General features: G+C 47.4%; 1 protein-coding gene across 1 annotated transcript in view; it reads left to right on the top strand.

Annotated features, from left to right (window-relative positions):
* Positions 1-214: 214 nt before the first annotated feature.
* The window catches only part of LRIG1 (leucine rich repeats and immunoglobulin like domains 1), a 100084-nt gene continuing 78564 nt past the window's right edge, over positions 215-21734 (top strand). Inside the window, exon 1 of the mRNA XM_067303657.1 lies at positions 215-405. Coding sequence (XP_067159758.1) covers positions 215-405 — 191 coding nt within the window. The remainder of the gene's footprint in view (positions 406-21734) is intronic.

The raw sequence follows: 21734 nt of genomic DNA, 5'->3' as shown, positions 1-21734 counted from the left end.
GCCGCCGCCGCGGAGGAACTTTACCGGCACCGGGGGCGCGGCTGCGGCCCGCCGCCCCGCCGCGGCTGGATGCCGGGCGCCGAGGCGATGCCGCGGGCGGCGTAGCGCGGAGCGGCGCTGCGCGCTCGCGGGCCTAGCGCGGACTGCTGCGCCTGCCCCCCCCGCCCCCCCCCCCGGGCCCCGCCGCGGACCCCGCTCCGGTGCCGGATACAAAATGGCGGTGCCGCTCCGGGGCGGCGGTGGGTGCGCGCCCGCGGCGGCGCTGCTGGCGCTGGCGCTGCTGGGCTCCGCGGCCGCCTCGGCCGGCTGCCCCGGCGGCTGCGCCTGCGGCGGCGAGCTGCTGGGCTGCGGCGGGCTGGCGCTGCCCCAGGTGCCCCGGGACCTGCCCCGCTGGCCGCGGCACGTGTGAGTACCGGGCGGGCGGGCGGGGAGCGGGGCCGGGCCGCGGCGGCGGAGCGGGGGGAGCGGGCGGGACGGCGCTGCCTGCCGTCTGTGCGGGGCTTGCCCTGCTCGGGGCCTGGGCGTTGCGTGTCTTATCCCTGATAGCGCGACGAGCTGAACTTCTTAAAAAAAAAAAAAAAAAAAAACATAAATCTATCCTTTTTTCTTTTTTTTCCATTTTTTTAAATGACACTAGTTTCTGCCTCCCTATAGTTGTTAAGTGCGTGGTATGAAGTCTCGGGTGTTCCTCTCCTTGGCATCGGAAGTTGAACGGGGGATGGAGATAAGGCAAAGGTTGCCGTGTGGTTGTGCTTTGGGCTGTACTGGGCTGAGTTTGTTCTCTCTCGCCTGGCCCCTTCTGAGGGTTATTTTCCTTATATCCCTTCATACGGACAGCTCGGGTAGAGCGGGGGGAAGTGGGATGAGAGCCGGTTTTGTTGTTAATGATATGATCTGCCGCAGATTAAAAAAAAAAAAAAAAAAAAGTCCGGCTCGGGATGGCTGAACTTAGGCTCCTAAATCCTTATTTGGACATCTCGATAAATGGCCTGATTTTCAAAACTGGTGAGCGCCCCGAGCTCTGCCCGGCGGCTCTGGGAACCAGGCCCTCCGCGAGGTGCCCAAATATGGACCTGAGCGCTCCGGGACCGCGCTCGGTTCTGGTGGCTTGAGCCACAAACTCTGAAGGTGTGAAAGCCAGCAGGAAAGCGTTGGTAGAAACGGAGTTGTGGGCTACTAAACTGTGTCGTGTGGTCTTGGTGCTTTTGGGGAGCTGTGGAAAAAATAGGTGCTTTTTTTCCCCAAAGTTGGGAGAGAGCTGTCGCTCACTTGTCTGCTTATGATTCCCTCTGTTCTTGTCTATTTATTGAAGATATTAGCTGCCATCTGCAAAACAATGATGTTTGGCAGATTAAACTTATGGTACGGTATCTAATGGTTAGTCAAGTGCTGTGGCTTTTTTTGAAATGGTGTTTTAAAGCCTTTAAACGTATAGACACACAAACACTCTGCAAGTGAAGGGCAGTGTAATATTCATTTCCCATAATGTGCAGTGGATCTGCTCCTGTTGTGTAACTGCAGAGTGTTGTGCTGTGACCTGACCTGATAAGATCTGAAGTATAAAATGAGACAAGTGAAGCACAGAGGATTCAGGGGGGAAAAGTGTGCTCGATTTTGACAGCTTAATTCATTTGACAGTCTCAATACGTAAGAACTGGGAGTGTGTGTGTGTGTGTGTGTGTGTGTGTGTTCATACACTCGTATAATTAAGTGTCCTTAACTATTAGCTAACCTTTGGAAATGAAGACCCGGGAAGGCGGAGGAAAAAGTGTCTCAGCTCTTCTGTTGCCGGGCCCCTTAGCAGTTTGAACAGATTTATAGATTATTGAATCTATAAAACTTTCAGCTGTAATAGATATTCTGTACCTCTGCCAGGAGAGAAAATGGTCAATGAAGAATTGTTGGAGATCATCCAACTTCTTATTAAATAGAATTATTAGGGGTTTGTCAGGTTCTCTTGGTATTCACTTTTGGCTGCAGAATGCCTTGTTTTACACAAAATTATCAGGTGTGCTGAATTACTGAGAGTAGCATTTGGCCCTTCATAGTCCAGTGCCTGACTCATCATGTTCACCTGTTGCTGTGCTCTCTTGCACAGTACAGATCATTCAGCCTTAGGTAATCTTCATATAAAGCTTTTAATCTTCTCAGCATAATTCCAGAATCCCAATATTCCTTTTAAAACAAGACAGTGCATCTTTGCTCATGTAGAGAAATGTTTTAATAGTCCAGTTTGAACAAACTTATTGTTGTGTTTTTCAGGAGTGCTAATACCCAGGAGTGTCTTATTCATATGGAACGGATTTTTGAATGTCTTCAGTTTAAATTTTATTAGTGAAGTAATCACACATATAAATCTACTATTACGGACCTGTAGGCTGTTGATCTTTTAACCACTTAGACAAAATAGGATTTGTCACTTTGTAAATTCTAAACTAACCAAAGAATTAGCTTAAGTGGAAATTTGTGATGGCTTTCATATCTGGCAATACAAAACTCCTGTTTCTTCCTTCTTCCTAGTTAATATAGAAAGCAGACATTTAAGCTATTTTAAGTACTTTGTTTTTTAAAGTAATGTTGTTTCTAATCCACTAAAAATCATTTATTTAGGTTTAGAGAAACAAAATCGAAGCACCCATTTTTTTTCATGATTCATAGGCTTATAAACACTAATTTCTGGTGCAGCGGGTTGTTAACTCATTTTGAGTAGTTGTTTCATGTCCTCTGTAATCATCATACGCTGAAGAAACGCTTTATCTCCGTGCAGACGTGCCGGTCACTCTTATTTTGCACATGCCTTTCTAAAGAAGCCCGAGGCAGAAGTGAAGCCGCGCGGGAGCCCCGGAGCGGTGCGGGGACGCGGTCCTGGCGCGGGGTCCCTCGGCAGGCAGCGGGGCGAGGCGGTGCGGTCGGAGTCGGGTGTCCCGTGTCTCCCGCCCGGGTGCCTGCCTCCCCGCCGCTCTGCCTGGGTGATAAGCTTGGGCATGTTAGGTGGCTAAGTGAGGTGAGAGAGATCCTGTTCTCCCTGACTTTTGGTGGCTGTGCTTTAACTTCGTTAAAGGGCTTTTGAAAATCCTTTCCGAGCAGTTTCTCTTTTCTTTTTTTCTCTAATTAGTGCCACAATGCCGAAGCGGTGCTTGGAGTCGCTTTTCAGTGTGTTTCAGATAAAGCCTTTGTTTGAACTGTTAGAAAAGTGGCTCTGTGCTCTGGGGAGACTTCTGGGACTGACTTAATCAAGCTGTATATTTTGTCAACAAGACTATCAGTACTGAAGAAAAGCATTAGGATCTTTTGAAACTATTGTTATTTTTTTGTTGGCAGCAGAGCTTGGAGGCTCTTTAAGCTTTCAGGAGGAATAACCGATGCAGAAGGGGTAGTGCACTGTAGTCGCTCGTAATTAATGCAACATGGTACAGATAAGAAACGGGCGCTGAAATATCCTTCGCGAAGTGCGGCTGGTTGTGTAAGTGTGTAGGGCTTCCTGCCTGAGCGGCGTCGCACGGGGCACGTTGCAGCACTTTGGCATGACCGGAGCGGTCCCCTGACCAGCCGCAGCTCGGAGCCTCCGGCAGCTTTGCGGCTCACCGCTTGCAGCTACGCAGAGCTCCTCGTGCGTGGGGGACGCTGGGAAGCTCAAAGCCCACGGAGCAGTTGTTCTGCAGTCCTGCTTTGCAGTGTCCCGCTCTGAAGCTGCTTGACATGCTTAATAGCTTTCGATGTCTGACTAAATCTGGAGTCAGGTTTATGCTAGAACATTGTCTGTGGCATAAACTTCAGGGCTGAGCGTGCAGCGCGTTGTACTTGGAAAAGCCAGGTGCAAGGCTGTTTCCCTCTTCCCATGCTGTCTTCTTTTTGAAGAAAGGTGGAGAGATTTCTTTTCAGACACCACATACAAGATTACAAGATTTTTTTTTCCTCTTTCCTTCCTTTTTAGTAGCAATTATATTTTGGGTGCTGATTTTAATGGTATGAAAGCTTTAAGGATATAGTAGTGCAGTGCAGCTGGATAACTAATTCATTGCTGGCATCTGGAGGAGTGAAAATGTGTGTTTGTTGTTTTTTTTTTTAAATAGATATATCCTGTTTGTGTCCCAAATGACTAGGTGAAGTTTTCAGGATGTCAGGTGTCTGTCCTCAAAGAATTTGCTGTTTTCTCTCTGTTGTGTTAGTTGCTGTATTACAGGTGGCATTTCTCAGACATCCACACTTTTGCTCCTGGCCAAGGCTGGAGTAACTCATGAATTTAAGCACAGCTACTTCTTATCTAGCCTGCATTACACAAGGGAAGAATCTGGCCAGGTTTCATAGGCTGGAGCAGAATAGCCCAGAAGAACTAATTAGAGTCATCAAAACTGTATTGCTATTGATGCATTTTAACATGTTTTCAGAGTTGCTTGGGCATTAATGCTAATTATTAAAAAGAAGCCTACATAACATGTCTTATTTAAGAACTATTATTAAAAAGGGAAATTGTGGAACATTATAGTTGCAAAGCAAAACATAAGGAAGAAACAGGCTCAGTCCTTAACGGAGAACAGGAGGGAACTGTACAGGGTGTGCATGGAGCCTTCTGCCTTTGGGCCAGTGTGTGCATGGTGTACCTAGGAACAGGGCAGAGTCTTTGTAAGTGCCTGACGGATTTGAGTTAAGAGTTGCTTTCACTTCCCCCAGGAAGACTGAGGAGGATGGATATATGGATAAGTTACCCTGAGGCACCAGCTGGGAGGATGTTTCCTGTTTTCATGGTGAATGCCTGGTGCTGCTCCTCTATGAAGAGAGCTGACAAAGTATCTGGGTGCTTTTGAAAGTCCTGTGGGTGCTTGCCTGCAGTTTTAGGCCATGAAAGTAAATCAGAACTAGGAGTCTGGGATAGATTCCCCTGCCTGTGCTCGGGTATATGCCCATGGAGAGGCTTTGAAGGCAGTGAGACTGAACAGCTCTCTGGGGGTTTAGCGTACCAGGTGTTGTTGCTCTGCGCTCCCACCTAAAGTAATTTCTTTGGCTACTTGGTAAAGCAGAGTGAGATTCAGTGAAAAAAGCTTGCTTTGCCATTGCGTGTGTGCGTTGTGCTCTCTGGAGGTGGACATCAGTTGCTCTCAGTCTCTGGAGTAATAAAACTCATGCTCCTCTGCAGATGCAAGGCAAGTTGGAAGAGAAGGGGAGGGGGGTATCCTGCTGGCGGCCCACGGAGAGGGGAGTGTTGCTGGCAATTCTATCCCTGTGTGTCCCACTTCCAATGCTGCTGAAATAATGGAACAAAGATTAAGTAATCATTGCCGAGGCACCGGTTGTGCCTAGCCCTCGTGCAGCTGCGGAGCAGTTCTGCCCCCATCGTGTGTGCTGGCTGCGCGGGAGGCTGCTGGGCTTGGAAGAACTGCTTTCAGGAGGGATGGCTGAGGCTTGGTGCAGATGTAGGTGGCCTGTTTCCCTCCCCTCAGTCCTGGGAAAGAGAATCAAAACCCAAAGATGTTCTCAAGCCAGCAGCTCCCTCCTGAGTGGCAATCTGGGGACAGGTTTTGCAGTCAGGCAGGACAGTGAGAGAACTGCTAATTATAAACATACAGTGCTTGTAAAAGAAATCACTGCAGTTAGGAAATCCTGACTAACTCTTACTGTGTTTTGGTACATAGGAGACTCCGAGTTGTCTGGAAGGGGCTGATCGTGTTCAGCTCCCAATGGCTTGCTTGGGTTTAGCATTTCCTGAGGCATCACCCGCCGTGGTGGCCGTGTTCAGGCATCATCTGCCCTGTGCGATGCTGGAGAGGACGGCCACGGCAAAGCAGGGCTGTTTGCAGGGCTAGCCTGCGGGGGGAGGGTGTCCTGACATGGGCCTGGTGGGGCAATCGAGGAGACTGAGCAAAACTTGCAAAGCAGTGCTGCTTCAAGCCTGCTGCATATGCACAAATATACACTTGCAAATAAATCCGCCCTTCTTGTGAACATGTGTCTGTGGATTCACTGACCTCCCTCAGCATGCCGTGATATTTATTGGCTATTACAGGAGAACAGCAGTTAATAGCAAGGCTTTTGCAACCACTGTTTGATCTTTCCCATCTTAATCCCTGAACTGAGCTACAAACAGTCTAACTGTGATCACTTCTGTCCCAGGATTAGAAATGTATGTGAGCTTGATAATGAAGTCAGGACAAAATAAAACATCACCACTAAGAAGCTTTTCTGCCTATTGGAGAAGTCTCTGGCATAAAGTGAAGGGCTCTAGGACCCCCTCAGCCTCTTCTACATATTCCCTTCTCCTTTTGAGAAACTTCATGGCATTTAATCACTTTGAGGCTTTTCCTCTCCACAGTGACTGCAATTTGAAACGCAAGGGTCCCATACAAAGGGAGCAAGTGCTCAATGGGCTGTGTTAATATTCAGTACCATTTACAATGGGTGCAGTTTGAAAAGGGGAGAATGGATGGTCTGGGAGCTGGGGGAGGAGGAACAGCAAAGGGAAAATTCCCAGGGCAGGGGAACAAGCATCTCAGTAGGCATCTGAAAAAAATGAACACACCATCAATTGTTCTCTAGGAGAAACAACTGTTGTTATGTATAGATAAAGCTTAATATTTTTTTTCTTTGCTTGTGCAAACTGCTCTACAGCTCTGTAGATATGAGACTTGAAGGTGGCTGAGCCTTTCAGGAGGTCCTGCTTGGAGTGTAAGGGTTGAAGGAGCAAACCTTGAGGCTGGTTACTTTTCCCCCTTAGCTTTCTGGCATCAAGAGGCTAAAGATGATAAACCAATATGTTTTTGAGTCCAAGCACTTCTTCAGCAAAGCACTTCACATGCTTAAGTGCTTCGTTGAGCAGGGATGAGATCTTGCTTCGCCTGCTTAAAGTTAAGCTTGTGCTGGAGTCCTATAGCTGTCAGTGGGATTTAAGTCCATGCAGGAGCACTTTGCTGAAATGAGGCTTTAGTCAGTATGAGCCTGAGCTGGCCAAACTTGCAGTACAAGGAAATCCCATAAAGCTTGGAAGGTTGCTCCTGAACTTGCAGCTTTAGCAGAGTGTGCTGAAAACATCCAAGGTGTCTTAATATTTGGGCAGTCCCCCAGGTGCCAGCAGCAGAGAAACACCTTCCAGACCCTCTGTGCATACACCTAGTTTTACTTGCAAGAGGTCAGCTGTGCTGAAGGCAGATGAATGCACCCCTTAACTGCAGTGGAAGATTTTGAATGTTAATCTTACGTTATCTTTCGTTTTGTGCGGCTTGGACCTGTGGCCTGCTGGCTTGGCCTCCCAATAGGTCTCAGCCCCTATGGGTATCTTCAATTTTCCTTGGCTATGTACAGCTCCCACAGGCTCCGCAGGGCAGCTGCGAATTGCTGAGTGCCGTGAGGCTGTGGTCATGCCCCAGATGCCCAAGTAGTGCATTTGTTTGGCTCCTGGTTGCTTTAATCCCTTGGAGTGGGGCTGAAGCCCTGTCTTGAGGTCTGGATGGCTGCAAAATAGGCTAAGGGCTTTTTTTGTTTTTCTTCCCCTCAGTAGCTAGCTCTGATTAGGACTTGTGTATTGTCGCTGACTTGCGTGTTAACCGCACCCAGAAACTCTCAATTAGGGGCTGCAGGGCTTTTAATTGATCTTGTTGGCTGCCCCGGGAGACACCTTGGATTGAGTTAGCTCAGCTCATCAGCTTTTAACATAATCATTTTGTGCTGCTAACCCAATCGCTCAGTGTGACTCCATCATTGTTTTGCAATATGGGGTTAGATTGGATTGTATAGATAAATGGAGTAGAGATAATTTAGGCTAATGCTGCTGGGAAGGCGCAGTCTGCAGAAAATCCAGGCTCCAGGTTCATCAGCTCCAGAGGAGCAGGACTCAGCAGATGCTTAGCACCTTGTTCGGAGTGAGGGGAATGACTTAATATAGGGCACAGCTTTAAGTGAGTGCACTGGAGCTGCAGTGAATAACATTGTGAGTTAACCTAGCCCCTCGAGTCCTGAGTTGTGATTTCATCCAGTAAACTGGCCAAGGCAGCTGGGAGACATGGCTTTAGAAGTGGCATTGTTTTCTTTTCTTTCCCCAAGTGCATGCTGTCCTTCTAATCACAGAAAGGTCACCAAAATGAAGCAACCAAATAAACAGCTGGAGAAAATAAGATCGACTGTGATCTATGTAGGATGGCTTGTAAAACTCAAAAACGTACTTGGGAGAGGTGGAGGTCTGTGCAGGCATGTGGACGTGGCCCCGGCCCCTTTTGGAGCCTTGCATAGGGATGGATAGCTTGGGGCCAGAGCCCTTTTCCCCACCCCAAATGTCACAGCGCTCTGTGGCGGCTTGCTGCAGCCCCTGGGCTCCTCGTCACACGGACCAGTGACAAAACGGTCCTGGGCAGCTCTCCTTCCCCCAAAGCGCTCCTGGCCTCCAGTCCTGTGGTCAGGGTACCATCAGTGCCTACCCACATGTGAAGCCGTTGTGGGTTTCAGTGGAGGCTGAATATATGGTCAGGCTGCGAATAGCTGCCAGAGTGATACCCAGGACAAGCTTGGGAGCTCAGGCTCCCTCTGACAGCTGTCCTCTGAGGTTACTGACTTCTGGAGTGTGGTGCATAAGTGGAGGAACAGTGCGAGGCTACAGGGAGAAACAAAGGGAAAATAACCCCCTTTTCTCATTTCCCAATATGTTCAGCTATTAAACAATGTCCCACTAAGTCGTGTTTTTTTTTCCTCCCTGCAGTGCACAGGGGCCTGAGTCAAGGACCATGATGCCATTGTGCTAGCACAGAACACAAAATACGTGTTATTATTGTAGCTGAGTCATCCATTAATAGTTAACCAAATCCTGCGCTACAGTTTGAGTCCTTCAACCCCAGCCTCTTCTAGCTTCAGAGCAGGACCACAACAGATGTAATATGTTATGCTCCCTCATTATATTTTCAGCATGTTGTCTCTCAAGCCACAACTGTATAATTTTGGAGCAGTCTAGGATCATGCCCTGCTATTTTTGGGGCACCTCTCAAGATTTGATGATGTGTCACATCTAATTCCAGAAGTATGGTTCAGTTCTGTGTGGTTAGATTTTCAGTTTGAGTAAGAATTGGAGGACAGGTTTCTTAAACTGTAGCTATCTGCCTGTTTTTTTTAATTAATGTTAACTGTGTTGGACACTCAAGGAGGACACTCAAGGGGCTAGTTATTTTTCTAGTGTCCTGGCATCTTGCAATGCCATGTTTGTTGCAATGTCTATTTTGTTGCAATAGTTTTATATGGATTTCAGCAGGAAGAGTATCAGAGAGATCCCTCATCCATTGAACAGCTTTTACGTGGCACTACAGATCTTATAAAGCATACACTCCAGTGTCATGCACGAGTTGCATTTAAAAAATCCACTAGCTGGCTGAAACTCTGATGTTCTGGAGCTAAAGTTTTGTGTGTGTGTGTGTGTGGATTTCTGTGTCATGTTTTTTTGGGTGGAGAGTCTTGCTATCACTGTTTGTAATGAGACAGTAATTTGCCTGCAGCTTTTCGTCTGGTGTTTTTTGGGGGCCGTTTTGGGGCAATCAGATCAAGTTTGGAAGTTGACAGAGGAGTGGTCTTAAATGCATTTCTTCTTAAGTGTTTCCTTTTCAACGAAGGCGCCTATTTTTAGATGAATCCTTTCAGATTAGGAAACAGACTTTGAGTTCAGTGGAAATTTGGCCATGAAATCTTGAAATAAGACACTTCTCTATACCACCACCACCACCACCTCCTCCGGCTGGCGTGTTTTTGCTTGCTGTGGAAAGACAGAAGCCCTCTCAGGTGCATGAAGGAAAAAGAGAGATTTAAAATGCAAAGTCAGGACCATGCTGCTGGGTCAGAGGGACATGGATGGAGTGTATCCCCAGTTGCCAGAGCCTGTGCTTTTATGGTGGGCACCAGCCAGGATGGGAACCCGCTGTGTTTCCACACTGTACATACACATCTGTCCTAGCGAGTTTACCATCAACACTACTAATAAACCTCTTTCAAAATACCATCCCTACAAGTTCGAAACACGTTTTGCCTGGCCAGCGTAGACTAGGCTGTTTTATAACCACACTTAAAGTCTGTTTTAGCATGCTGTATGCCAACATAAACAAAGGTTTTCTACGTTATCTATCATCTAGAAAATTGTTCTGAAAAGTTATGGCTGGCCAATCAGGTGGTGTTTGCAGCAGATTTGAGAGAGCTCAGCTAATTTGGTTTGATCTCCAGCATAGACAGGTTTCTAAAGCAAAACTGTGCGCTTCCTCGGGTATTGCAGCTGGCACTGGGGCTGAGGGACTGCTGCATTAAACCACATGTGCCCACAACTTGGAAAAAATATCCAGATTTAGTCTGCAGGCTTTTGGGGTGCTTTTTCCTGGTCTCGTTCGTTGGCATGGCTGTGCCTGCTCAGTGGCGCTCGCCATGAGAAGCGATGGAGAATGTCTCCACAGGAGAAGGGTGGCCCGCAGGCGAGTGCGTTCCCCCATGCTGTGGGAGCCCCCACGGGTCAGAGTCGCTGGTCTGCAAATTCTGTCGCGGGTAATAAAACTGATATCGTAGGAAACTGCCTGGCTGGAGGCCCTGTGAAAAATCACCCCCTAAATGTGTTCCAGTTGTCCAAACATTGCTGCCTCTCCTTCCTCCCCTTGGTGCGTGCCTGTGCGAGCAGAGGGAAAATGGGGGAAAGTTGGCTTTCGCAGGCGCGAGCTCTCCCTCCGCCGGTGCCTCAGGAGCAGGGAATCCGTGAACTGGTGTTTGCTTTGTTTTCCATGAATGTGTTTAAACTGAGTTTGGCTGGCAGTGGTCCACTGTGGGTTCAAAAGCTGTGAAAGCACAAGTAACCTTCTCCTAACCTAGGAAAGAGGTCCATGCGGTCCAGATGGCATGGGCTATTCCTATGGCCACCCTGGTCCTGGAGTGGGTAACCTGAATTAGGTGGTTCCAGCAGGCTTTTTCCTTGCCTTGCAGCACGAAGTGGACGTGCAGATCCCCCCCACTGGGGACAGGTAGTCACAGGGGCCAGCAGCAAGTTCGCTGCCCTTGGCAAAGGGAGAGGTGGCATCTCGTGAAGATGGTCTGGGTGGCACCTGCAAAATCCCCCTGTTCTTCCTTGCCACTTATTTCATTGCTCCCGCGCCTGTGCAGCGCTGGCACATTTGCAGGCAGAGGCCAGCGCAGCAATGCTGAACGCTGCTGACACGTGGGAGCTGGCCTGGCCTTGTCCTTCTGCTGCCTGTGGCCCGGCCGTGCCGGTGAGCCAGGACACCGTCCAGCGCGCTCCGCTTGTCTGTGTAAGGCACAATAGACTTCTGTCTCCTCCTGAACCAGGGCGCAGAGTCAGATCAGCACTTGTATTTCGTTTGTTTTGGCAAAATGGGGAGACTTGTCCCATTTTAGAAGATTTAAATAAACCATATGATGTTTCATTTTGAAATGCGTGTCATAATACTTTCCTTTTTTTCCTCTACTAAGCATATTTTTGTGCTGTTCCTATCTATTCAGTTTGTAAACAACTGTTCCTCCTCCTCTTCCCCGGCCCCCACTTTTTTTTTAACCAAACAAGTGAATGTAAGTCTTCCAAGTAGCAATTCTTTGGCTTTTAATCACCTTTGGATTATTCCTGAAGTATGGCACATGTGCACTGCATAGAAGCAGGAAATAATATATATTTTTAGACCTCTCTGGTTTGCAAGTATTTGTGAGCATTGTGCTGTTTCTGTCATTTCTTATTCTTGCAAGCCCCTTTTCCTGTGTATCTTCCCTCCCGCTTTCCAGTCGTTGTGGAGAAGATCAATTCAGCACCATCCAAAAGCCATTGAGATCACTGAACTTTAAAGGGTTTGGATGACTCTGCATTCATAAGAGCAGATGAATGACCTCTTCTCTCTTTGTTACGATAGTTAGAAAATAGATTAATGAAGATAATAAAACTGCACCCAGGCAGGCTTCAACTCTGCTGTATGAGCAGCAGATGAAAACTTCTGGTTTGGGAGGAGGTCTGTGGAGCTGAGGCTTCACCCCTGGTTTCTTAGCACTTTAATCTTGAGTATTTTAACTTGTAGCCTAAATAACAAGAAGCTGGTGGTCTGTCTTTCCAGTCTGAAGTCACACGTATGGGACTTCTTTCAGCTCCTGGTGTTTTAGCAAATGTGTCTGTTTATCTCTGGGGCTTAGTCCAGCTCCCTGGTGAAGTTGCTTGGCTTTTGATTTCTTGGTGAGTTGAATCAGTTCCCGGAGCTCTGATTTCATTCTTACCTAACTTACCGACGGAGATGTGTACTGGTCTTTGAATTAATCTCCTTTGACAAAAAATCATGTAGATCTGAGAATGTTTTGCTTATATTGTGGACTTAAAGCAGGGACTGGCTTTGCCTCTTCATGGTTTAATAATCTCTTTGAGGCAAGCATTGCTTTTTACCCGGGTTTCCTGAGAAAACAGTCTGTGTGAATGTGGGTGTGTGCGCGTGTCCCTTCTCTCCCCCACAGCTCTCGAAGCTGCAGGCCGGTTTCAACTGAATCTGATTAGAGGGCTCAAAAATTTCAACTTCTCCCTCTTTCATAGGCAACAAGCTGGGGGGAGCACCCGTGTCAGTATCCCCACTGAGGAAAAGGAAGCAGAGTGAGATTAACCCGTATTAGACATCAAAGAATCCCCATGGGGGAGAGCAGTGCCGTTAAACCCTGCCTGCAGGAAGGGCTTTGGTCAGGGCTCAGAGCGTGGCAGATAGTGGAGATCCTGCTGCGAGATGTGGCTCCGCTGAGTGCTGTCTTCACTCCATGTTTGCCCCTGTTTGAGAGGAAGCTGGAGGGGCTCGATGCCCGCCCCCCCCCCCCCAGCGTGGTGCTGGGGCAAATTAATAGCAGTAGGAGCAGAGGGGCTGGGTGCTGGGATACCCCCTTGCCGCTCCCAGGAGCGGGGGGATGCTGTGGAGGTGGGACCAGCGCTATCACTTCTCCGTGTCTAAAATGGTGCTCCTGGGGCTTCCTACTGGGTCGGGGGGCTGGAAGAGGGGAATGTTTTGGCATGAAGCAGCCAACCCTCGTGATCGTCACGGCCACAGCTGGGAATAGTTTTCGGTGACTCTCTGCTCTCCTCTTGGAGGAGAGGTTCCAGGAAGAAGAGGCCTTCGTGCCTTGGAGCCCGATGATGATTGAGCAATCGGCTGCAGATGGAAAGCCATGGCCCTGGGTGTCTGTCCCAGCTCTGCCTGCATCTGTGCTCCTTCCTCTGCTCCTTGGCAGTGCCACTTTGGTGCAGGGATGGATGCCGACGGGCTTCCAGGGCCACTTGTGGATGCGTGAGCTTTATAGCCACTGTCCAGAGAGCAAAGCCACACAGCCACACGGCACCCTCGGGAAATGCCAAATAGTAGCCGTGGCTGTTTACTACAGTGTTTCTCTCTCCCAGTTTCTAGCACTTGTGTCTCAAGTACTAGCACTTTGCGGTCTGCTTAAGAAGAGGCTGACAGGGATGCTTGGTGACCATGCCGCAGCTCCGGCATCCATGTATTTTGCGTGTCTCCACAAGGCTTGCTCCAGCTCCCTGCATTTTATTATTTGGACTGCGCAGTTTTTTATCTTCTTTCTTTTCCCAAAGCCTCCCCTGTACATGCATCTGCCTACTCCTCCTCTTTGCAGGTGATAGTCCCCTTGTGCAGCCCCTGTGCTGATAATTAGCCGCTGGTGTGCAGCAGGCTCCCAGCCTGGCTCCAGTTACTGCTGTTTACTTTGTTTGGTTCACCCTCCAGCTGTGAATACTTGAGCCAGCTCAAAGGCGAGGTTTTGAAGCACCCTGTGTGCAAGTTGTAACGCCAGCGTGAGGCTTGCTCAGGAACAGACTGTGCATGATTAAGCCATTTAGACTTGTCATAAATTTTTTAAAAAGTCAAAACAACAAAAATCCACCTTTTGGGGGAAGGAGGAGAGAGGAAATGTCAGCTGAATGTTTTGGGGCTCTGTGCTAATTAAACCACAAGTCTATAGATTTGTCTGAGAAGCATGGCTAAAATAAGAGGAATTCATCAGACTGTAGGCCTGCACATTTGGAAACAAAATGTGGAAGTTTCCCTGTCCAACAATTTCCAATTACTTCCTCTATGGTTTCCTGAATAATTCTGGCCACTGGTTATAAGACGGTCTGCCTTGCAATTGCAGGATGCATCCCTTCTCAAATCTCCATTTTGGCTATCATTTTCCCAGCCTACACAGAATATGGGCTGCTACTTCCTCTCTGTTTGGGCTTCCTCTTCTGCAGGGTGATTGTGCTGTTCAGAGTCGGCAAAAGAAAATTGTGTGTCCTTGGGAAGCTGGTTTCCTGATGCCACTATGTGATAGACGATAAAACAACAGTCCCTGGGCGGTTGGGGCTGAGCTGGGAGTGGATTGAAAATGTGCCTTGCAATGTTTTGTGAAGGTTATGGTCTGTCGCTGCTGAAATTCCTTTTGACGGTTTTCCTGTATAGGGTGCTTTTTCATTTTTTAAATGTAGAATTCCTTTCCCTCTGCTTGTCTGAATGACTTCAGAGCTACCAGACCATGCCTGCAGCAGAGGAGAAAAGCTATTACTTTTTCTTGCAATTCTCTTGGCTCGGAAGAGAGATTTACAAGATTCCTTTCTAGATCTGGGTCCATTGAGAACAAAGACCAAGGACAAGGCAGAAACAAGGGTGAGGGGTGCCGTTGCCTCTGCTGGGCTGCCCGCTTTGCTCCCCTCTTTGCAATTCACCTTCCCCAGTTCTCTGTGCTTCCTGCTCTCAGCAGCTGCCTGAAATTTAGGACTTTCAAGTCAAGGTGAATGAACCATATCACCTCTGTGTGTGGGGGATAAGGACCCTTTGACGCTGCTTTTGATGTGGTACGTGGCTTTCTGAGCCATGGCCATGATCTGTCACAGTGCGTACTTCCCAGCCCGTGCCTGCATTTGGGCCAGCACCCTGACACTGGCATCCCGGAGCGTGGCAAACGGGAAGAAAAATCATCTCTCCAGCACCCATCTCGCGATGTCTATTGTCATTCACCAAGGAGCAGTACAGAAATAAATTACAGGATAACATAGCAGCAGCGATGAAGCAGGACCTGAGCCTTGTTTCTGCTGCCATTAGGAGGCTGTAGATTAGGACATGGTTCCTCAGCCTGAAAGTGGCTCTGTAATAAAACAGAAGTAGAGAGTCATCTTGCCTGGTGCATAAGTATTAGGCATTAAGTACAAGGTAGAGGTCTAGTTTCTTTTGCTTTGGTGGAATGCAAGGGATATTTCCAGCAGAGAACTCAACCTGTCCCACTATAGGCAACTAGGTCGCCTGCTTGAAGCCGCTCTCTCTCTGTTAACTCTCGAGGGAGGGTTCTTGTGCCTTGATTTAGCTCCCTGATGGGGACTCTAGGGTGCGTGGTGTGGGCAGCATCTAGCTGTTACTCTTGCTTTGCTCATGCTGTCAAACCAGACTTTGAGCGTTTCAGTAAATTACCAAATTTGCTGGGCAAAGCAGTTGGTATGACTTTGGGGGAAAAACATGCTGTCTGAGAAACCCTGTTTTTTGCATAATTACTTATTGGGCAGATCCTTGGTTATTGATTATGCCCTATGATTATTGTCTTAGGAGCTGGGCAGGCAGAATACAAAGCGTCTACTTGCCCTTCAGTGCTTATAAACTGGGAAGCGTTGGGAGGTGGGTGGATCCTCTCTGAAGGAAAAGAGACTTTCTGATGAGAGCTTTTTCAGAACACGATCCTCTCTGCTTTTTGAAGGCCAAGAAAACCTCAATTGAAAGTCTATTTTATTTATTCACTTCTAACTCCACCCTTCTTTGAGGGGAGCATATGGAGGCCACCAGTCTTGCTAAGCGCACAAGCCTTCCTGGTATGGCCACATTCCCCCCCTTGGAAGATTATGTTCTGGGTGATATTTGAAATCCAGCTGTCTGTGAGCAAAAAACCCCACACTTCCTTCAAAGTTTTGACTCTTGCATTTTTCATCTTGGGCAGACTTTAAAGTTTTCTGCAGCATTGAAGGGAACGGTTTGATTTCCCGTTGCCCACATGTTAGCATTCCTGAATAAAACAGCCTCAAGATTTGTGGAGCAGATTCTTGAAATTCTGAGAATGTTTTGAGCCAGAAGATGTTTCCAGAAACTGCCTGGCCTAACAAAAAGAGTTGGTAGGACTTGGACACAGCTTGGGGAAAATGAATAAGACGTTTTTATCCCTTTTTAAATAAATGTCATTCCAACCCAAACCACCATCCTTGGTCTTGGGAGCTGTTCTGCTCTGATACCTTGCTGTTGTTAAGCCACAACTGTTCTTATTTGAACAAAAAAGACAAAGAAGATATGTAATTTAAAAATGAGGTTCGCTGCCCTGCTCTTGCACTGATTTCCTGGGTGATCCTGGCTAGGTCACTTAAATCCATTTGCAGATCCAGCTTTAGGTACCTAAAAATGGCTTTTGGTGAAATGGAAATATCCCCGTGCAGCAGCACGTGTACCTGTGTGCATTGACAACTGATGCTCAAACCTTGCTTAAACCTAGTCTGAATAGACCTGCGCAATGAGCTTTCCTGTAAGAGCCCTTTGGGGCGGCTGCTTTTGCCCAGAAATAGAAAAGTGTGGGCAGCAGCACTGCCATGGCCCAGCGCTCCCCAAAGGTGTCGCGCGCTCAGCTCCGGCATCTCCTCGAGCGGCGGCATCCCCCAGGACGCTGGAATGCTTCTTGGTTGGTTTCTGACAAAGCTTTTCTTTGCTTCTTCAGTGAAATGCAAATCAAACCAAGCCATGTGTTGAGCATTAATATGGAAAATGTTATTTTGAACAAAAGGTATTTTAAATATGGCAATTGCATTTCAAATGGAAAATGTCACAGTGAGCTTTTCGTGCTACCTTCCTCTTCTGCTTATTTCATGTTGCTTTTGCTACTTGTGCGTGTTAGGTTTCAGTGTCAGGATTTAGGCATGAGACTTCTCTTCCCGTGAGTATTTCAATATAGGCATGAGCGTGACTGAGAAGGGGAAAGTGAAGTGAGGTTGCCCTCCGCGAGCTGCTGTGGGAAGCTGGGCATGGCTCCTCCTGTGGCAGCCATGTTGAGGTGTTCAGGAGGCGGGAAAACCCCCGTGACTATTAACCTGCATGATGTATAACCTCTTAGCTCATTTCTGAGGGTAAAAGAAGCAACCCTGGTGCAGACCCATTGCTAATTTGATCTGGACATGGTGGGTTGTGGATGTGTTTTTGTTTTGGGGTTTTTTTGTTAGCTGTAAACGCTTCTGGTGCACTCAGGGATTGTGGTATTAACGTTTTCTCTTCAGAGAGGAGGTTTGACTAGAACTAAAATTGCTGATTGATTCCCTTTTTTTGCCCTTCCCCCTTTCCTGTTGAAGTCAAGAACCACTTCAAAGGCTCAGATGCGTTGGTGCCAGACGCCACACAGTTATTGTTAGAAGAATCTGAAATATAATTGAAAACAAACCTTTGTTCAGCCAAGCGTATCTGGCTATAAGCTTTCACTTGAGAGAGTGGTGGCTTTTGAGACCACCTTCCTCTAGGTTCGATGTCCACACACGTGTCATGGCAGATGGATCGTCTGTGAATTCTTTTACATCTGGTAAATGTTCGCAGATCTGGAAAGTGTGTATTTTAAAGAGTTTCCCCCCCCCCCCCCAACCTAGGAACACAGACTGATGCTTAAAAGTTACCAGCATATTTGTGGAATTCCTTGCAGTAATAAAAATGTATCGAATTGGTCTTGGCAGGCTGACTTCAATAGAGATGCTCCAGGTCCAGGTTCCTCTACTTGGCAAGCGCAGAACTGTCCTGCTTGCTTTTCTTTAAAGACGTGTCTTTTCTGTGGGATATAGGATATTGTTTGACATAACATCTAAAACATTTATAAAAGCATGGATGAGAGAGATGTCAGCATTCATTTTAGTTTTAGTTGGAGGGTGCGGGTGAAAGCCGAGGTTTCTAGTCAGGCTGGGTTTCTTCTCTTGGCTGAATCAGCCAGGCTGGAGTTTCAGAGGAGCCCAGCAGGCAGCTGTGCTTTGCACGGAGCAGCCTCCGCTTACCTGCGGCCCTCTTTGCTCTTGCGTGCAAGCTGTTTGCAAAACTAACCGCGTGGGGTGCACAAACACACAGTGTGGTTGTCAGATGCACTGTGTATTTTAAGTTCCTGATGTTTCTTATAGTTGTTTTCCATACACAATTTAGGAGACTTCTTTGGGTCAGCCTTAGTCCAGGAGTGGAATTGCTCCTGTTTGTAGGTGCACGTCAAGGATGCAATGAGCTCGCTTCCCTGTGGATGTTACCCATGCGGCATTACTTACAGAAACAAGTCCGTAAACTTCTGCCAGTCCATCTGAAATATAATAGGCCTTTTAGCTGCATGGTAGTTAATAAATTTAATATATTTTTTCTTTTAATTTTCCTCCCCTACGAAAAACACCAGCCTCATTGCATATGGCTGTCTGTCTGTTGTTTATTATCTCTGTTACACTGTGGTTAGTGCTCACACATGATATTTCTTTGGTTTCAGTACAGGCTGAGCGGGTTGTCTGCTGCTGGATCCAAAAAATGTAAACTATTTATAAATGAAAAATACTCTTGAGTTTTAAAGCGCTGTGTTGTCCCCTCTCTCTCCAGTATGTGCACATTTGGCTGATCTCATGTAATCCCACTGATGTAAATCCAGATTTTTAACAATTTACGGGACCGTGCGCTGCTTGGAGAAATCTTCTTATGACCTTGTGTTCATGGGGGGAGAACACGAAGCAGTAGTGATAAACAGTGATGGAAAAAAGTTATTTGGCTGTGTTGCATTCAGTGCAGATATGGGCCCAAACTCAGATAAAACTTTCTTCAGAGTTCAAGGATTCTTGATTTTTGGTTTTCCAGTTGGGCTCATCTGCATCATAAGCAAATCTTGAAAAGCTGGGACAGAAACTATTAATGTGGCATGAAAGGACCTGAAACAACTAGAGTGCTTTTTTTAGTACTCTGTATGTGTAAACTCTGTTTTTGGCATTTCAAGTACGTACTTAGTTTTATGTTGAACCAACAACCTATGTTTAGTCTTTCAGGGAAGAAAAATAAGACAAGATTTAATAATGTATGAAGGGAGCCCTGGGGTAAGTTTTCCATGCCTGTTCTAGCTTGGGTTGCTGTGCCCATATGGAAAATGGGGCAGTAACTGGTGCCGAGCACACCATATCGGAGGGCGCAATCTGGACCAGAGGCTGAAATATCCAGCCCTGGAGATGGGAAAGCAGCAACTGGGCAAGAGGAGGCTGTGAAATACAGGCCGCTTAATTGAGGAGCCGGTTAGTGAAAGGTGGATGGGCTGTTTTTGTCCAGAGAGCAAGTGATGACACAAACTGAACGTGGCCACATGTTTCAGACCAGCATTGACACTAAGAGCCTCAGGCTTTTCTTGTTGCTGAACCTATGTTTTTCTTGGGAGGCTGTGAAAACCATGCTGGTTGGTGGGGAGGGTTTCTACAGCATGGTGGGGTGTCTTCTGCTCAGCAGAGTAGCTGTAGCTCAGGAAAGCATAGGAGCATCAAACTGAATTCCTGGCTGCCATGTGTATGGGGGCTTTGGTTGAAGGACAGAAGGCTTTTTATCCAGTAGCTGGTCTGATGGGCTTGGTGCAGCCCCTTGGTTGTGGTTACCCACCAGGCTGAGGGTGATGAAGAGCTGCTGCTCACTGCTAGCTTATACCAAGCAGCCAAAGAGCCCCAGTGAGTCCCGGATGGTTTGCCCTAAGTAGGGAGCTGATTCTATTTTTCAAGTCCTGTCCTCAAAAATATCTCAGCTGAAAGGAAATTCTGGTGCTCAAACCGTTCGCCTGTTCAGCCAGCTCCCTTGGTTCAGCTAGTTTCCTTAATGCCTTCAGCTGGTAGGAACGAGGGGTGGTGTGGAGCAGAGCAGTTCACAAAGTGCCCCCAGAAGAGCAGAAATGATCCATGGTGACATGGTTTTCCATGCAACCACTGTGGCAGTAAATGAGGCAGGGCTGTCCTGCTTCCTGCCCAGATCCGAAATATTAGAGGATAGCTGAAAAAATAGATGGGATTTTTTTGTAAGTGACCGTTTACAGCAACCCCAGCTAGCAGCCATTCAGCTGAAAATGGTGGATGCTTTCTCACCATCAGTTTGTTTAGGCAGCCTTGGATGACAGATATGGCTAGTTATTCTGTAATGTAGCTAGTGCATAAAGGAGTGAAGTGTTATGAGGGTATTTCCAGGTTTTCTCTGGACACTATTTGAATAGATTATGATACTCCCTTATTCTGTAAAACCCCATTGGTAGGAATATTGGGGGGGGGGGGGGTTGTTTAATTTTGTGTATTCCATAGGAGCACCTAAACGTTTTTGCAATTTCAGGGGTAACTTTGCTGCTTCTCCCCCACAAGACAGCGCTTGCTGCAGAAAGACTGTTGAAACCTAGCTAGAACTATGGAACAAAGCCTTTAATGTACTGACTGTATATTAATGAACAGCCAAGCTGGCGGGCCAGTGCCAAAAAGCAGCAAGTGAGAAAGCCAACAATATCAGCACGAACTTTGCACTCTGGAAAGTGTGAAGTGATGTTGGTGAAAGGAGTTTATTGCACAAGTGGAACACCGCGGCCCTCTTTGATGCCCAAATTTCTGTGCTAGTAAACCAAGGAAGAATAATTGGCCAGTAGAGCTCAGTGCGTTCCAGTTAACCCATTGGGAGCTGGTTGAAACACTTCCCAGCCTCGTGTGTATTTTCTTGTGATATGGGTGCTTGCTCCCGAGTGTTTGGCCTGCTGCGATCCGCATATAAAGCTGTAATACCTTTTAGAGTACATGGAGTTACCTTCCACATCTGGTTTGTATCGCCTTCAGTGGATTTTATTACAGGGCTGTAATGCTCCGTCAGGACCCTTCTTGCTCAAGCAGTGCTGTCGAGGAGTATCAGGCAAACTAAACGCCAGCCTGGAAAAATCTACAAAATGGGCTAGTGTATGAATCAGTTAATATAATGGCTACTGATAACGGTATCCTTTTCCTGGTATTTGGCTGAAATTGGCTTTCTTGGCTCTTGCACCTTTGTTAGCCAAGTGTTTTAATCCAGAGCTTATTACTGAGTTACCGAGTCGTGATTTTTAAAGGATTCCTGTCTGTCTGGAAGGAAGGAAGGTTGGTTCCCGCTAGCCTCCTGCAGAGGTTTCACTTCAGAGGCCGCAATGCTTGGCGGTTGCGTGGGCTGTGTTTTGGGATGCCGTCCGCATGAAGGACGGGCGAGCGCCGGGGCTGAGCGCGCCGGACCCCGGAGTGACCTGGGCTTTCCATGGGGCTTTCGGGACTGGGCTTGGGAAGTTGCGTGTGGTGGTTGTCAGTTGGTGTGACTGTGTTTTTCTGCTTTGGAGCCCTGTCCAGGAATGCGCAGCATTTGACGCGGGGGTTTGTATCTGCTCTGCAGCAAAGAGTTTTTCATCTGGAACATTTAAACTATTTAAGATGATCTCGCAAAAAATCTTTTTTTAATTGGACCTGGGCCAACTTTTGCTTGTTTCTGATGTATAGAGTGGGCTTGAAAAAATGTTGTTTCTCCCTCTCCCCCCATTTAAACATTTCAGGAATGTCAAGTCTTGTCAGCCTTGGCTTTGCTGAAAAATCTCTTGAGGAACTGGGGATGTGTTTTTTTATGTGATCTCCAAAGCCTGAGGGAAGGTATGGAGGGAGGGTGAGAGCAGGTAGTTAACAAAAGCTTCCTTTATCCCAAAGGCTAACTAGACATTGACATTAAATAGCAGCAACCATGCAAAAT

This window comes from Apteryx mantelli, chromosome 12, assembly GCF_036417845.1.
Source record: "Apteryx mantelli isolate bAptMan1 chromosome 12, bAptMan1.hap1, whole genome shotgun sequence".
Lineage (NCBI taxonomy): Eukaryota > Metazoa > Chordata > Aves > Apterygiformes > Apterygidae > Apteryx > Apteryx mantelli.
The sequence above is the reverse complement of the archived record's forward strand: the minus strand, read 5'-3'. Positions and strand labels throughout refer to the sequence as shown.